At 33.8% G+C, this 18,414-nt stretch overlaps 1 protein-coding gene across 1 annotated transcript; it reads right to left on the bottom strand.

Moving 5' to 3' along the window:
• Positions 1–9,682: 9,682 nt before the first annotated feature.
• On the bottom strand, positions 9,683–18,216 carry LOC145061112 (putative LRR receptor-like serine/threonine-protein kinase At1g53440). Its single transcript, XM_079008490.1, has 24 exons — positions 17,937–18,216; positions 15,646–15,847; positions 15,476–15,547; positions 14,965–15,033; positions 14,821–14,892; positions 14,660–14,731; positions 14,511–14,582; positions 14,343–14,414; positions 14,198–14,269; positions 14,029–14,103; positions 13,880–13,954; positions 13,702–13,770; positions 13,534–13,599; positions 13,354–13,413; positions 13,213–13,257; positions 13,080–13,129; positions 12,647–13,002; positions 12,378–12,576; positions 12,142–12,276; positions 11,934–12,052; positions 11,622–11,832; positions 11,301–11,538; positions 11,055–11,205; positions 9,683–10,200 (listed from the first exon to the last, which is right to left on the bottom strand). The coding sequence occupies exons 1-24, from the start codon at positions 18,073–18,075 to the stop codon at positions 9,802–9,804; spliced, it is 3,090 nt and encodes a 1,029-aa protein (XP_078864616.1). The 5' UTR covers positions 18,076–18,216; the 3' UTR covers positions 9,683–9,801.
• Positions 18,217–18,414: the final 198 nt, after the last annotated feature.

Here is an 18,414-nt window from a genome sequence, read left to right as displayed (position 1 = left end):
ATGAAGCTATCATGTCCCAAACCCTAGCCCAATGTGCAAAATTGCATAGATCTCTTTGGATTCACGTAAAGTTTGCCACTTTACGTGATAGATGAGTTGTAGGAGGCTAGATCTATGTTTTGGAGCAATTGCATGGCCTGGAATGCTTCTGAATGGATTCAGACCGGTGGTACTCGGCGAGTCACATGGGTGTACTCGACGAGTTGCTTGAAGATGAGTTGGGACTCGGCGAGTTGGAAGAACAACTCGGCGAGTTGGATGAAGATGGCCTGGAACTCGGCGAGTTGTATGAACAACTCGGCGAGTAGGTTGAAGATAGCCTTAGACTCGGCGAGTCTGTTCTTAGGCTCGGCGAGTCTTGTCGAAGAGTCCTAATATTTTTCTGGTCGAGTCGAGAATCGGTGAGTCAAGGGATGACTCGGTGAGTTGTGTGCGAGTTGACTCAGAGTTGTTGAACTCGACGAGTCTCGGGGTGACTCGACGAGTTAGGTTGCGGATTGAGGGAAGTTCTGTGTATGGGGACTCGGCGAGTCATCGGGTTGACTCGGCGAGTAGAGTTAGTCAGGGGTTGACTTTGACCAAGGGTTGGCTTGTGGTTTCCAGGGGCATTTTGGTAATTGTTGATTATTGTTTTGAGTTCAGTGCATTGGTGGTTGTCCAGTGGTGGGGATCGTATCAGTGATCGGAGCAGCTTGGGTTATCTGTTCAGTCGGCAGTTTCGAGGTGAGTTATCCTCACTATATCAACAGGGTCTAAGGCACCAAGGCCGGCCCTTATCGGATTGAGATCCGGGTAGTTGTTGTTATGTTGTTGCTATGATATGTTTGCATCCTGAGAGCTAAGATGGTATATGTTAGAGACCTGATTGAGATCGGTATCCTGAGAGATAGGGAGATGCTATGCTAGTGACCTGTTAGGTCGGTATCCTGGTTAGGATGATGATATGCTATGTGATCTGTTTGATCTGCTTGTTGACTATGAATTGCTATATGATTGTATGTATATGTGCACATGGTTGTTTGGACTGGAGTTGGGTTGAGGCGGGTCCTGCTGTGTGCTGTAGGCCAAGATACCCAGGGGGGACCGGTTGTCCCGAAGGCCCAGCGAGCGGTCCGGATAGGCTGCAGGCCCGAAAGGGCGGACCAGACGTGCCGAAGGCTCGGAGAGTGGACCAGATAGACTGAAGGCCCGGTGCGGGCGGATCAGTCATATTGTAGACTCAGAGAGTGGACCAGGTGGATTGAAGGCCCGGGAGCGGGCGGACCAATCACACTGTAGACTCGATGTATGTGGATAGACTCAGAGGGTGGACCAGGTGGACTGTAGGCCGGTGCGGCGGACCAGCCACACAGTAGACCCGAAATGCATGGCTGTTCTGTGATCGGATATGTTATGGCATGTTATGCGTGTATGGTATTTGTGGTTGGTATTTTGGGGATATCTCACTAAGCTTTCGGGCTTACAGTTGTGGTTTCATGTTTTTCAGGTTCTTCAGGAGACTGTGGCAAGGCGAAGGCGTGATCGTACCGCTCCTCATGATTTTGTAGTATTGTGATTCTGGGAACACGTTAAATGTTTTGTATTGAAAACCTTTTTGTAAAGATTTAAGGGAATCGAGATGTTTTTGAAAAATTTAAAATTGGTTGTATTTTTCGGTCGTTACACTTTCCATTTATACTACCTTAATCTCAAGAAGTTGGGCAATCTAAAAAACCTTAAGAATGTGTTGTTACAGAACAATTTGGTTGGAATTGTTCCACCGGAGCTTGGAAACTGCCTACAACTTGTTTTGACATGTTTATGAATTTGTTGACTGTAGTAATTCCGATGACATTTGGGAACTTGACTTCATTGTAGGAACTTTAGTTAAGTGTGAATCATATCTCTTCTTCAATAGTGACTTACCTTGGGAACAACAAAAGTATCACTCAATAATGATATAGGGAGTGACCAACACATGTTATTGAATTTTCATACCTAAGTTCTGAAGAATCTGATGACGGATGATGGGTTGATTCTTGGAAATCGAAGGGTAGAAGTATTAATTGTGGAGGGTTGGTAGTGGTGGGAAGAGAAAGAGAGTGTCGATGGTGGTTCCTTCTGATAATATAACACCGCCATCTGTTTCAGAGAGAAAGTGCTAGTATTCTTTATTGAAAAGTAATATCCTCTACCAAAAAAAATGGAATTAATAAGAAAAGCCCAAGGCTAAAGGGCTAAAGAGAATAGGGTCCATAAACATATGTGCTAACACCTTCCTCTTCCCTCAAGTTGCATCCGAGTAAGAGAGAGGGTTACAATGATGGCATTGAAATGGGAGAAATAGATAAAGAAGAACAGATAGAGATGAAATGGGAAAGAGGTTGCCATGATAGCTCCTCCATTATAGACGACAATGTCAAACTACACCCACAATAGTGCTTGGTCGGAGGCACTATCGACGGGAAGTTGATGGCAAAGGTTAGAGAAAACAATGACATTACTGATTTTGGGTTTTATTTCCTTTTTACATAGAGTTCTAAGAAATGGTTATTGAAGTATAAGGTTTATCAAATTTGATATGAAGGCAACACAATCTTTTATGAAAAGACTTAACGGAAAACTCTAACAGTGTTATACAAAGGATCATGAGTGAAACTTTTGGCAACCATAGGGACGAGCAATGTTAAAAGTTGAAAGTTTGGACTAAAATGCACATGTGTGAAGTTGACATAATTAGTAAACACGATTTAAAATTTGCATGTAACTTAAAATTAAAAGAGGAGCTTTCACATACGGGTCCCTGTTGTTGTCGTGTTTTGATTTTTTACTTTCAATGTTATTTAATTTGTGCTTACCATTTCAAAAGCTATGATTATGGCTATTCTATCGTTTTCTAACGTATTATTTTCATTGTGATTAGTTTATACACAATTAATGTATAAGACACCTTTTATTTATTATCATATAGATATTAATATTTTAAATTACGTCATGTTATATTTTATGGTCTCATTAATGTGTTTTTTGCATCCATGACCTAGAATTTGAAATGTTGACAACACAACTACCTCAACCTTTTCCACTTTGGACGACGGTCCAAGGAAATTCTAACCACGCGTTAATAATGTTTTGAAAAAAGAGTTTAAAAACATATTATAATATTACTGTAGTTTAAATTTATTTATTAGAGGTGGTAGAAATAATTTTTGGTTTTATTATTCTAAATCAAAATAATTACCTAAAAAAAAGAATATGTGATAGATGAAAGGATAGGCACTTGTGTTGGTGGCAAGTACGGTGTGTAAAAATCAATAGGTCCAATTAAAATAGATTTGTTCATATTGAATATCCAATATATAAATTGGATCGATCGGTTTTTTGGAAGACATTCCAAATCCAATTAAAAAAATCAAAGGGATTCAATTCAATTATTATCCAATTAGATATCCGGTTAATATCCAATTAATATTCAATTAACATCTAGTTGGATCCGTTCATTTATCATACAATTAATCAGTCCAATTATCATCTAGTTGAAACGTTTTTATTTTCACAATAAAATGTTAAATTTTTAAGTAGGATAAAAAGTTATTTTTATAAAACTCAATATCAATAAAATCAAAAAAATTTATTATGGTTTTTGGAACATTACATTTGAATTTCATTAATTCTTTTGCTCTAAAGCTTAAAAAAATGCATGGTGTCAGATCATCTTGATATCAATTAGTGGTCAGCTTGCATACAGAGACCGCTGATGTAACATCCCAAAAATATTAAATAAAATTTTTACTTTAAATCAACCAAAATAGTCATTCATCCATTCGAAATACCAAAATAATGTTCAAGGAATTGTATCAAAGTTATCAGAGTACAAAACAAAATCATAGAGTGCGGAACACTGGTGGATGTTATACGATCATGTCAGACCCTTCCCCTTCGAACCAAAGGTAGCTGAAACCATAAACATAAACAGTAATCAAGTGAGTTCCCCCAAAATACCACATACCATAAATACATCGGGCCTCACCCAACATCTATCGGGCCCCGGCATCCACCGGGTCGTGCTCGATACAAATTTGTCAGTAACATGTAGTGGGCCCTGCCCAAACATACATACAAATACATGCAAAAGTCACAAAGACATCTAGCATCCTATAAACAAAATCTAATGAGTTGACATTGGTGTCTTCGACCCACAAATACTGTGAGGAGACTCACCTCAGTCGATAGCCGGATAAAACTCACATTCGAGTTGTTGCTACAAAAACTCCCCACACTAAACATATCCAAAATAACCCTAATTAGCATTAAGGTGATAATCCATAATTAAGGGTCCTTAACATACTCTCTCTCTCTCTCTCTTAGGTAATTAACCGAGGTCAAGCCAGGTCAAAGAGTCAACCCACAAAGTCAAAGTCAATTGCCAAAAACCCTAATATTGAGTCTCACGTCGTGACCAACCCTTGGTCATGTCGTAAGACTTAGGGGTGAGCAAAACCGAACCCGGAAACCGAAAAACCGACAAAACCGAAACCATAAAACCGAAACCAAAGAATAAACTGACGGTTTGGGTTTAGAATTTTCAAAAACCGAAATTTTCGGTTTGGGTTCGGTTTTTGGGTTTGGTAAAACCGAAAGAAACCAAACCGAACCGAATTTCATATATTATATGTATTCTGTGAGTTATATATATGTGTATATATATATATATATATATATATATATATATATATATATATATGTAGTTCTTGGGTTATAAACACAAACTGAAGCATTGCCCCACTGGTTAACGTGTTGGACGATTGTTTGAAACAGCGCATGTTCGAATCTTTCTAGCGTCGTTTTTCTCAATTTATTTTGGCAATGAGTTAACTTCATCCCACATCGCCCCCATTATTAAACTCAGCTAATATTCTCTTCTATATAAGCTCGCCACCCTCTTTCTTTCTATTATATCGAACTTTGATTGAGTCTCACATCGCCGGGATATGTAAATATCACTTCATCCCACATCGCCCCCGTTCAAAGTTAACCTTTTAATTAAATTTTAAATTCCAAAACTTAAAGGGTGCAATTTTAAATTCCAAAATTACTAGTTCAAATTTTAAATAATTAATTAATCATATAATTAGACATTATCTTAAAATTTGACCAAATTCATCTATTTTGATAAGGAAATCATATTACCATTCAATAAAATCAATTTATTGAGATAAAAACGAGTTATGGTAATTATCCTAATCCAAAATGAATCAAAATTCGTAAAATCAGCTAACAGACGGTCCAACTCGTCGAGTCAGGCATGGACTCTTCGAGTTTATCCAACTCGTCGAGTTCCTCAATGAACTCGTCGAGTTCACCAGGCAGATTGCGATTCTGCTTGATTTTTTGATTTGGACAGATCACTATTGCATCAAATATAACAGAAAAACATCAAAGACTCTGATACCATTGTTGGGTTATGAGCATAACAACATTCTTATGTGTTCATGCAACCCTAATTGCTTTGGATCTAAGTTTTTCTCTAGTTATACATGCAAATAGATCATCCAAAACAATAACCCTAATACTGGCATACAATTTCAGAAAATCAATATGAAACTAGGGTTGGAATGTTACCTTTATTGTTATCTCTTAGTAACAAGGATTTCACGGATGATCTTGGATCTTGAAAGCTTAAGTGCCCCAAGTGTTGCACCTCTAATGGAGTCACAAACACCAAAAGCAAAGGATGAGCGAGAAAGAGGGCAAAATTTCGGCTAGGGTTTCTCTTGGAAGCAGTGGCCGAAATTGGGAGGTCAGGAGGTCCTTAAATAACTGTGACTGCTAGGGTTTTCAGGTGGAAAACCTAATCCTTGCTTAGGCTCTAAGTAGTCCATGAACCCACCTTTTAGAAGACCTTGAACATCGAGCATCCTTCATTCACTCATCTAGCTGCATATATATTCCTTTTGCAACTCCTACAAACTTCGTCGGAAAACCACAGATCTGAAAGGTTGAAGATGGTTCGTGAGTTTTCCGGCGGTCTATGGCGGTTATAGAGCAGTGGACGGTGAGGGAAAATGATAACCACGGTGGGTAGTGGCGGTGGAGTAAGAATCGACGGTGGTGGAGCATATACCAGTGATGACGGTGGAAAGAGGAGGCTGGTGGGAGGTGGGAGGGAAGGTGGTAGGTTGGAGGGAAGGGACTGTTTGACTTTTTGGAGGAATAAAGAGAGGATGTGAACTAATATCAGATCTGGTTTTTAACATCTAATTTTATGTTTCTAAATATGGGTTGTGATTTTTTTATTTATGTTAACAATCAATTGATAGACGAAAATACCCTTCGTAAAATTTGTAAACATATATTTGAGAAAACACAAATATACTTTTAACTATAGGCTAAAATAATAGTTCTTAGGGTTTTTAATCTTTTTTTTTGTTTTCATTTGATCTTTTACCTCTCTCTCTCTCTCTCTCTCTATATATATATATATATATATATATATATATATATATATATATATATATATATATATAACTTGTGTTTTCGTATTTATTAATAAATTTTTTGAAGTTAATTAATATTAGTTATTATAAAGTACAAAATAATTTGATTTTCAACAGTTAATATTAATTAAAATACAAAACTATTTACAATGTTCATTCCTCTCTCTCTCTCTCTCTTTTGGTTTTTCAAACTAGTATGTGTTCAATTCTTCAGGTATTGGTTATTGATCGTGTTCTCTTTTTTTTAACCGCAAACTATCCTACTCTTAATCTAATCTTAAACATCACCTATGTCTCCTAGTGAGACTTCAACCCATGATCTCTCATTTAAGAAAGTCACTCCTTACCGCTAGGCCAAAGACAATTTGATTGATCTCGTTCTTTTATTGAATTGTTTCTTGATCTTCCTTATTTGCATTAATTGTAGCATTTTCATCGTATGTAATATGCACACGTATAATTCATAAATTTATCGAAGCACAGACATTTTGTTACTTCCTACGAGTATTGTTATTGGCACCTACTTAAATGGTCAAAACCACTAACTCAAAACCACCATTTAGATTAAAACCCAAATTGAAATGACAACTTATTAAACAACAATATATTAAATACTATTTAATATATATATATATATATATATATATATATATATATATATATATATATATATATATATATATATATATATATATATATATATATATATATATATATATATATAAAGAGAGAGAGAGAGGCTATGATATTTTCAAAACTCATTTGTGAAAACCCAAAAACATTTTTTGTTGTAGATTTTTTTTTCCGAAAAAGTTTATGTACGTTTAAATTCATTTGGAATTTCAGTCATAAAATTAGTAAAATATAAACTTTATTGAAAATGGATATTAGTTCAAAGCAATACTAAAAATAAAATACGGAACGTTTTCAGTTGACATTATTTAAAGGTTTTTATTATTGGATAGTTTTAGATTTTTATATTTTTATACATCAATACTAATGTGTATAATACCAAATAAGAAATATAAAATATAAATACCTGTCAATGGTATAAATTTTTAGATTATCAACACATATTTTTATTTATATATTTTAAATAAATAATCAAGTTATTGAAATTTGAAATGAAAATAAAACATATATGGGTGCGTTTTAAAACTTATATATAAGTTAAAGGAGTTCAAATATAAAAAAGAGGTGTAAGAAGAATTAAAGTCATGTATGCAACGAATAGGTTCCGATATATTTTTATTTATATATTTCAAATAAATAATTAAGTTATTAAATTTGAAATAAAAATAAAAATTATAAGGGGTGTTTTAAATTTTATCTATAAGTAAAAGGAGTTAGAATGAAAAAATGTATAAGAAGAATTGAAATTATGCTAGCAGCCCATAGGAGGGGGATTGATTGTCCGGACATGAATTCAATTTTTTAATAGTTGTTTATGTATGAATCATATGCAAACAGTTAATGACACAACACCATAATGACTAACGGTGGCTTTGACTTACTTAAATGGTTTTAAGTGTCATTAAAATCCTCCATTTTCATCGTATGTAATATGCACACGTATGAGCACGGGCATTTTGTTTCTTTTGTAGATTTTCCATAGTTTACTTCCTACACAAAGTTTGGTGTTTTCGTTAACGAAAGTAAAATTTAGTGATTAAACCATAAAAATGGACAAAATATAACGTCTTTTATTAGTATAAAACTTGCCTTATTTTTAACCCTAAAAACACAATTGTATTTAATTTTTATTTATATCCAAGCATAGATCAACTAATGAGTTGTTTTTTTCATACATTAATAAAGTGACTGTAACCGAAAGAAGGCCTATTCATTTTTGTTTTCGGCCAAATAAACCTTTTTTAGACCATAGAAACCGACTCAACAAGAGTAAATGAATAGTTTACCTTTACATTCTAACAAACACTTGTCACAATTTAATCAACTTAACAATATTCATTAAACACGAGAGGAGTTGGGATGAGAAATAAGGGTAAATTTTGACTAAATCCATTAAGTGATGTTGCCCACATTAAGTCTGGTTGTCCGGATTAAATGCTTAACACATTAACCTCGTTACGTCAAAAGGAAGCAACCCCTAAGTTATATCTTAATATATGTTAGATTTTGGGGTCAAAAAGAATATTAATATACTTGTATCTTTTTAGGATCGTGATTGCAATCACTTTCCAAAATATGTGATTTTGACTCTATAGTCTGGGGTATCACAAAATCAGATTTGGGATAATCCAATGAAATTAAATTTAGAAGTCAGACCACTTTTAAATCAGAAGCACAGAAAAAATACATTGTTGTTTGTGTTATTGAGAGATAGAACAAACCAATTGTATGATTTTCGTGTGTACACCTTGCTGCCCCTAGACCCCGTCAGGGGCGCAACCCCTTGGAACCTTGTATTCCCGAGTTTACATTTATCATTCCAAATGTATGGTTATTACAAACTTGCCATTTTAGGAATTGTGCAGGGTTTAAATGTAAAATATTGAAGTTGTAAGCTATTAGTTTCTAACTTTGGATTAACTGTGTCATCTGGTTAAACATGATGGGTTGAAGTGTAAGTGTAGCTGGTTTCAGATGGGCTAACACGTGGGTTTTGTGTGATCCATTGACCCAAAGTATAAGACTTGAGGAGTTGTGGTTGTTAGTTATTCTTCACAAGATATTTTTCAGAGTGTTTTTCTTTTCTCTCTCAGTTTTAGGGTTTCTGTATTACGATCAGATTATTATTCTTCTGTGTTGTCTTAATCGTTGTAGATTAGGATGTGTGATTGTTGAGAGAGTAGATTAGGTGATTTGTAGTGAGGTTTCGTTGTAAGTATCTGAAAACCATCTATCTATTTGTCCTCAATTGATATAATAGATGATGATGTTGGGAAATTGTGTTTCTAAGTTTCTTTACACACACCTCCTATCTTGGTTAGTAAATGGAGGTCAACCTATTTCATTATTAATAATAATTACACTAAAATATGTTGATAACACTAAAATCATCCATAATAGACCATTTTTTTCTTGGTGTTTGTTAATTCAAAATGAAACCGCACTATAGAACTTTAGAACATTTGTTGTCAAACAAAGAATACAAATAGTCAAAAACTATGAAATGTGTGCATGAATGCGGAATGCGAGAGTCGAAGGTTATATATAAAGAACCATAGCCCATGAGACAAATCTAAACAAAATTTTGCAAAAATTACATTGTGATAATAGATCTACAACCAAAAATTTAAACATATTTTGTACAACTCACACATGTATAATATATCTATAAATGAAGAAATAAAGTACAGATTCATATATCAACATCATAAAGATCAGGAAGAAGCTTCGTCTCAGAAGACGTACTCTCCTGTGTCTCATCCTTATACAACGATGTATCATTCCAGAGACTGGGGCCTTGACTATCTGCTGAGATAGTTGAGACTTGTGTTTGACTATCATGTGACATCATGTCAAAAGCTTTAAACTTCATGTCAGTATTCCCCACCCCTCGTTTCACCACTGGGGGTAGAAGTGGTAATTTCCCTTCCAACATTTTGACGACTGATGACATTGGTGGGCGAAGTGTGGGTGATATATTCGTGCATAAGATAGCCAAATTTAACATCATCAATGCTTCGTCTTTTGAGTATTTAACAAGACCTGGGTCAACTAAGTCCAACAGACCCCCTTGCTCTTGTAGCACATATGCCTGATTAAAAATATCAATTTGGGCATTAAGAGAAATACGCGTTTAAAAAAATGGAAAATAGCAATGTACTTTCCCATTGTGACAAATATGAACGATATACTTTAAGTTTTACTCATAATAGGAATGTACTAGTAAATTTCAACCAAACACAACAGTTTTTGATGGTTAGCATTTGAATTTTTTATTCAACTTTTTTTGGGTTCCAGTAAATTACAGTTTTGGTTTTTGATTTAGCTCATTTTTTGGTTTTGGTCCCTAACGTTTCCTTTTTGAAATTTTGCCATTTCGGTCCTTATTTCTTGTTTTTGTAATGCTTTTGATCTCTGCTCAAAGCTATATTACCCTTTATCTGGTTTTTATTATAGATATATGTTATTTGTTCTAGTTTTACATTATTATTATTATTATTACAAATTTTACAAGAAAGGGAAGGGAAAGAGGAGGGAGGGTAATATAGTCATTTTACTTGCATCAGGGACCAAAGCCGTTATGAAAACCTCAAATAAGGACCACAACTGTGAAAAAGAAAACTTCAGGGACTAAAATCCACAAATAAGGACCAAAACTGCAGAAAGGAAACTTCATGAACCAGAACCAAAAAAATGAACTAAACTCATAGATTGAAATTGTAATTTACTGTTTTGCTTATGTGGCATGCAACCAATGATGTGTGGGAAACAATTGCCAAATCATCAAATATTACCATATAAACAAAAATTTGAAAAAAAATGAAATAGTAACCAGTTTTAAAAAATATTGTTTTGGAAGAAAACCGTAGATACATTGCTCATATACGTAAAAAGGGAAAAGTAAGTTGCTATTTGCTGCAATTTTATTAAAAAAATTGAAGTTACCCAGTCGAGAAGGTAGACAAACTCTTCCTTTGGCCTATAATTTGTGTTGCTTTTCCCACTCACAATCTCCAACAACACAACTCCAAAGCTGTAAACATCTGCTTTATCTGTCAAGTATCCTCTCATTGCATATTCCGGAGCCATATACCCTCTACATATTTACACCATAAAAATATGTCACATTTTTAATGAAATTAAATGATAAATGATATAATAATAATAAAAAAAGATAATAAGTAGTCTCACATTGTTCCAGCAATTCGTGTGCTGATATGAGTATCCTCTTCTTCATCAAGTTTTGCCAAACCAAAATCCGATATTTTAGCGTTTAAATCCTTGTCAAGAAGCACATTTGTGGCCTTTATGTCTCTGTGAACTATTTTCAACCTTGACTCCTCATGTAAATAAGCTAAGCCCTTTGCGATTCCCATACATATCTTCTTTCTTGTTGACCAGTCCAAATTAAGCTTTTGGTTCTCTTTACCTATCAAAAATTCCCAATTTTTTTTTGTTTAAAAACAACCAGGAAACTGCATGATGGATAGTGAAAAATATTAGGTTATTTACCAAAAAGGGCACGTGCGAGACTGTTGTTGATGAGGTATTCGTATACAAGCAACAACTCTTTGCCTTCAATACAACAACCATAAAGCTTCACGAGATTTGGATGTTGTAAAGCAGATATCATTCCTATTTCAGTCACAAACTCACGGTTTCCCTGTTTTGATCTGGCTGAAAGTTGCTTCACAGCAATCTCAGAACCATCCGAGAGTACACCCTGTGATTCAACAAAACGCATAAACTTAAATATAAATATAAAAATGGAATATTACTATTTTCTGCAATTTGCCCAAATAAGAGGCCACATTTGAAACTTACCTTATAAACCGGTCCAAACCCTCCTTCACCGATCTTATTTGCATGATCAAAGTTATGAGTAGCGGATTTAATTTGTCGCAGGCTGAAATACCCCGTTTGTAATTCAAGCGCTCGAAGCTCTGTTGTTACAACAATTAAAAGCAGTTAGAACTGTATAAAATCTTACAGACATAATTTTTTATTTATTTTTATGTATATTGTGTCTTGCCTTTATCTTCTTTGTCTCCTCCTATATAGCCTCTCCACCAAAGCAGAGCTAAAATTAGGACTATAAACGCGCATGAACCAATCACAATTCCAGCAATAGCTCCAGCAGAAATCCCGCCTGTACTGACTTTATAGTCTGCAACAAGGTCAAATAAGTAATTTACACATGCTTTTAGGCCCGATTCTTCAATTTTTTGTCCCACTTAAAAGGTGGGATAGTAGTACACTATTACTTACTTGGTGTTATTGCGATGGCTGATAAAAGAGGTCCATAAACACCTCGCTCTGGAATGCCAGTTGTCCCTTTTCCAGCCCAGTACAAGTGGATCTCCAACGTGCTACCAGTAACCGTAACATTATCAAAATCTAGGAAGGTCCCCATTCGAACTCCTCCAGCTTTTTCCACAATATTAAAGTCTTTCCGTTCCAAAACACCCTATAAAACAAAATTAAATCCATAACTAAAAATATACAATAAAAAAAATTGGGTTATTATTGTTACTGACCTGGATTGATATATCGAAATAGCGTCTTCCAAGGCTTGCAAATGTGGAATCATTTGTGTAACTGATTTCAGCGAAATGGAGCCTCACTTTATAACTTCCTTCCCTCAAACATAATCCGTAGTACCTAAGTGAAGTTGGAGAAAAGCGAGCTGTTGTGTATATTTTAGCATCTCTTACATCCGTATTGGTTCCAACAAATGGGGCACTACTGTTGCCCATGAAAACACCATTAGCGCTATAAGCCCATCCATCCGATTCAGAATAGAAGTAAGATTGCTCGTTGGTTACATCTTTTTGATATTCGTTTCCATCAAACACTGTGCTATCTCCACCACAGTTGATAAACAACGAATGATCTGGAATTTCAGATACATTTCAAGATTTAGATACGTTACAAAAAGGGAAGGGTTGTTTTTGTTTAGTAATTTCTTACACTTGGGGCTTCTGCTGCAACCAATTTCGTCTCTTAAACACCAACTTTCTCTAAAAGATTCATTAATATGTTAGGTAACATCATTGTAAACAGTTGAAAAAGTTTTATGTGAACGGGTTGAAATGGGACATGCCTGTTGGGTGCAGGGGATGAAGGTGACAAGGCTGAAACCAAATTCCTGTTATAAATAATGTATATATAATTAGTGATCAATGAAAATAGAAAGTAATGATATTATGATATGGTAACGGAAGGATAGAATAGGAAAACTCACACTCTAGATGACCCACAAGTTTGCTGTGTACTATTTGCAAAATTGTTGTAAGATAAGTCACTGCAATAAACATAGTGCTAATCTTTTAACATAATAGCAACAGACTTACTTTATTTTTATTTTATTTTTGTCTTGAAATTTGGTCTAATAATAATAGTCAAGGCCATGGGTATCACTTACATTTTGTCTGTGCGAGTGAACATCCATGGTGGAATATCTCCGGATAGCGAGTTGTTATTTAGAAACCTACGTACATGGACAATATTAGATCTCAAAATAAAAAATTTAACCTCAAAATTAAAATAGGAAATAAATTATAACATCTTATGAAGTAGTTGCGTTGCATACAAGGTGTCAAAGTCTATAAATTGAAATAATTCGGGAATTGAATCATTCAGCTGGTTGAAGCTCAGGTCTCTGCAAATAAAAAAAAACAGTTCAGACAAAAATTTAAGCAATAAAACTATCGCACAAAGTGTCAAAAAAATAATCTTAACATGAATACTACTATTAGCAACTGACTTACATGTTTTTTAAATCGTCATATCCTCCATCAATGTAGTCAGGTAGTGGGCCAGTAAGCAAACAATTTCTCAAAATCCTGTAGCAAAATTATATGTAAGTATTATAACACACTTTTTATTTTCTTTCACACAAATTATTTAATCAACTCACAAATCCTCTATGTTTGTCATAGCCTCCAGATTAGGAAATGGTGAACTCGATGATCCAGCCAAATCAGATATCCTCCTGATATAAAATAAGTTCAATGTTAATAAAGTCTATTACCAGAAAACTAGTGACTGAAAATTTAACAAAAATAAAATAATGTGCTCTTTCTCACAATGATTTCAGTTTTTTCAACAGAGATATTGTAGAAGGAATGGGTCCAGACATGCTCGTTCCTTGCATATCACTGCAAAATAAATTATATATGATTGAAGTTTTAAAATTTATTATGAAAACAAAGAGAGTAAAATAATACTCACAGTATTGTGAGATTTTTCCAGTTTCCGATAAAATCAGGTATTCTCCCAGATAATTTACTCCCATCTATCCTACTGCAAGAAATGTAAAAAAAAAAAAAAAAGGATTAAATAATTTATATATAGTATTTAATGACTCGCTATAATTAATAAAAGATATCTATGACTTACAACTGTTCTAAATTAGCCAGATTGCCATATGAAACCGGTATAGTTCCAGTAAAGTTATTTGCAGAAGCAACGCTGCAATAAAAAAAAAACAAAAAAAAATCTTGTTAACAACATTAAAATATAAACATTATATATTAAATTAATCTTACAATCTTCTCAAGCGAGACAAGCGTCCAAGTTGTGGAGGAAGCGGTCCTCCAAGCAAGTTGTTTTCCACGACCCTAATTAAAGGTCAAAATAGTAAATTCATTATAAGGTCTCATATGATATGATTAAAGGGTAAAGACGAAAACCAAGAATCTTTGCTTACAGTTCCTCAAGTGTAGAAATATTAGCTAATTGTGCAGGTATGGAACCACTGATGCGATTCCCCCCAATACTCCTATGGAAAATACAGTGTCAAAAGTATATTCACAAGGGCAAAAATGGAAATTTGAAACAAAAAGTAACTTACAAAATAATAAGAGGAAGCTGGCTGAATCTTGCGGGAATAGGGCCACCGATATAGTTGCGAGTCAGATCTCTGTATGTATGAAAAATGTATCATATTAATTACAACTAGTTGTGAGACCCGTATATTATACGGGTTGGATAAAACAAAAAAAATTAAATATGAAGTTTTAAACAAAGATTTATTTAAATTTGAAATTTAAAATTTGAATTTAAAAGGAAACATATTAAATACTATATGAGAGTTGTAATATTGTAATTTATTGGTTATTTTCAATTAAGGCAATTATTAATTAAGGTGTAAATATGATGTGTTAATTAAGAAAGATAAAAAAAAATAAGAAAATAACAAATGGAAAAAACATTTATTCAAAACTACCACAAAATGACAAGTGTCAAAACTCATAAGAGATTGACATATGGCAAAAAAAAAACCTTCATTTATTAAGGAGGATAGGCGTAATAAAGTTATTAATTTAAAATAATTAGAAATTGATGGTGATTGGTGGATTTACATTTCTTGCAGAAAAGTGAGATTTGCAAATTCCTCAGGTAAAACTCCGTTCAAGTTCATTTTTTTCACCTGGCTACAATTTAATACAAGTATTGAAAATATCAAGTAAACATTGATTAGTGACATAATTAATTAATAGAATATGTTATAGAAAGAAAGATAGATGCATACATGTTTGTTATGTGGCAAAAAGTACTATTAGTGATGTTACAGTTGCAAGTTACATTGCTTCCAACTTCCATAAGATGTCTCCTTGCAGCTCTAGTATCATTGGAAATTATCTGTTGTAGCCCTACACCTGTAGTGCATGAATCTCTAGAAACATTCCACCTAATGTTTCCTAGCTTTGAGGCTATCACTCTCATAGCTTCAACTGTTACAAACAAAAAAAAAAGGGAATTATATATAAACTGGCATTTATTATTTAGTCATGCATATAGCTGTCAAACTTTCATAATAAGTTGAATTGTTCAGAAACTTGGTAAAAGGTCAATACATGTTTGTAGATTGGTGGAAAAGAACAAACTTCCTTGTTAATTTTTTAAACTGTTTAGAGGAATGGATCAAGATCATAACGAACGATATTGAAATTATATCAAAAAAGTGGAAATAAATCCCCACAAGAAGTAGGTTATAAATTATAAATGTCAATTATACACGCTATATGGAAAAAAAAAAAAAAACATATATTTTTGCATGGTTGACGAAAAGAAAGCGACATCCATTCAGCCGCACATCTACATACATCAAATATGTCTTTTTATTTTTATTTTTTTTTATATCAAGGCTAGCCTTAAATGCATCCAGCTGGCCAAACGCCATATGGTCAAAGTCAAACTATCTGAGAAAGGGCCCTTTAAACCAACTCCTTCAAGTCCCCGTAGAACATGAGATAACTATTTCGTCGATGATAAAAAAAAAAAAAAACCACTAAAGGAATCAAAGTAGAATAGGACTAAGGGCGTGTTTGGCTTAGCTTTTAAAAGCTTAAAAGTTCTTTTTCAAAAAGTTACAAAAAAATCAGGAAATCCTGACTTTTCTAAAAAGATGTTTTTTCTTGTATTAAAACTCCAAAAGTTATTAGTTTGCCAAACATTTTTTTGTATTTTTTCTTTTACAAAAATGACTTTTGGCTGTGAAAAGCTAAGCCAAACACCCCCTAAATTGTTATATATATATATATATATATATATATATATATATATATATATATATATATATATATATATATATATAAGAAAAATAAAACAATATGAGCGTGTTTGGCATAGAGCTTTTGGAAACGTTTGAGAGCTTCTAGCTTTTAGTTTTTGATAAAATGCTCTAGTTTAAACAAAAAGCTTCGTTTGGCGGTACGAGCGTTTAGCTTTTAGTTTTAACAAAACGCTCCGATTCTAAAATCTACTTCATGTAGCTTTTGAAATCAATTTTCATAACTACCCTTAAAAATATATTTATATATTTATTTATTTATAATTAATTGTATTTTTATGTAATTTTATCAATTTCAAAAGTTTTCAGCTACTTTTGCCAAACATTCATATAACAAATAAAAACTACAGCTTTCCGCTACCAGCTTCTGCTACACGCTACCAGCTAACCGCTTCCAGCTAACAGCTACTTTTGCCAAACACACCCTATATAGAAGGGGTCCATAATTTTGAAGGCAGAATTAATTGAATAGGGTTATAGGGATGCAAGTTGATATGAACTATGGGGCCTATACAAACCTATTGCGATAAATGATTCATTTGACCTTGGATATTTTTTACAATAATGGATTTTGTACCATGTCACCAATATTAATTATTAAGGTGTAGCTATATTAATACATTCTTAACCATTGTGAACGGTATGTATTTTAAATATTATTAATGATAAGATATTTGTATTAAGAAATGTCTTAAAAGGACTACTACTGTAATATCCATAGAATATTACTTGTTTTCATTAAAACAATAAAATATTATCCCTTAACAGTGAGTCAAACCTAGGTAACAAGTATATTGTAGTTATTTCCCATACTTGAATAATCATAAAGTAATTTGCTAAAATGTGGTTAAGTCCAAATCTGGGAAAACTTTTTGGAGAGATCAAAGTATTTTCGATGAAGTCAGTGAAGTAATCAAAACTTTTGTAACCTTCTGGGAAAAAAATGGTTTTATCTGCTTTACCATGAAATCAATTCCGTACAGCTTCCTTTTACAGTTCAATGAGCACAAAAACAGATGTTTAAGCGACTTCCATAAAGGTAAAAGAGAGACTGGATAACATAACGATTATCATCGACTATCCAAATAAAGCTTTACTCCGAAATCAATATTCTCGAAACGCAAATTGCAAAGTCAAAATCAAGAGAACCATCAGATTCGTTCAAACATTCAGAACAATATATAAGTAGTGACTAAAACAACAGAAACGTTGATGAACGGAGGTCAATTAAAAATTAAAGAAAACCGTACCTTCTTTATCAGGCAAAAGCTGAGCAGCGGATCTGGTATCACGAAGACTCGTCGATAAGAACAGTAGAAGGATGAAGAAGTTGAATAATCCCGACATCTTCCATAGAAACGACTCTATAATGCGACTTCCTTTTATCATTATAACGCCTCCACCGACTAGAGTTCTCCGTCTTCCTCAGTGAGAGAGAGAGAGAGAGAGAGAGAGAGAGAGAGGCGGGAAGATAAATGGCGACTGCAGTTGGGTTTCTATAAATGGCGATTGCAGTTGGGTTTTTTAATTGCAGAGAGATGGAATACAGTAATCAACTAATCATAAACAAAATGGCAAGTTGTTAACGATAACGGGAGTCAAATTTGAGTCGGTAGATAAACTATTGCCATGTCAGCAACGTTACCGTTAACTTTAACGATCTTCTCATCTTCCTAACAACTAACCTAACTCAAAGTCTCAAATACATCGTTCTTGACCAGTTTTGAC

The sequence above is a fragment of the Lactuca serriola genome, chromosome 7 (genome assembly GCF_051521515.1).
Source record: "Lactuca serriola cultivar US96UC23 chromosome 7, Lser_US96UC23_V15, whole genome shotgun sequence".
Classification (NCBI taxonomy): domain Eukaryota; kingdom Viridiplantae; phylum Streptophyta; class Magnoliopsida; order Asterales; family Asteraceae; genus Lactuca; species Lactuca serriola.
This window is presented reverse-complemented; position numbering and strand designations above follow the sequence as displayed.

Excerpts from the sequence above, each read along its gene's own strand:
- LOC145061112 (XM_079008490.1), bottom strand. The coding sequence starts at position 18,075 with ATGATAAAAGGAAGTCGCATTATAGAGTCGTTTCTATGGAAGATGTCG. Across the intron at positions 13,600-13,701 it reads TTTATAGACTTTGACACCTT|GTTTCTAAATAACAACTCGC; the intron begins GTATGCAACGCA and ends CCATGTACGTAG. Across the intron at positions 12,277-12,377 it reads AGCCATCGCAATAACACCAA|ACTATAAAGTCAGTACAGGC; the intron begins GTAAGTAATAGT and ends ACCTTGTTGCAG.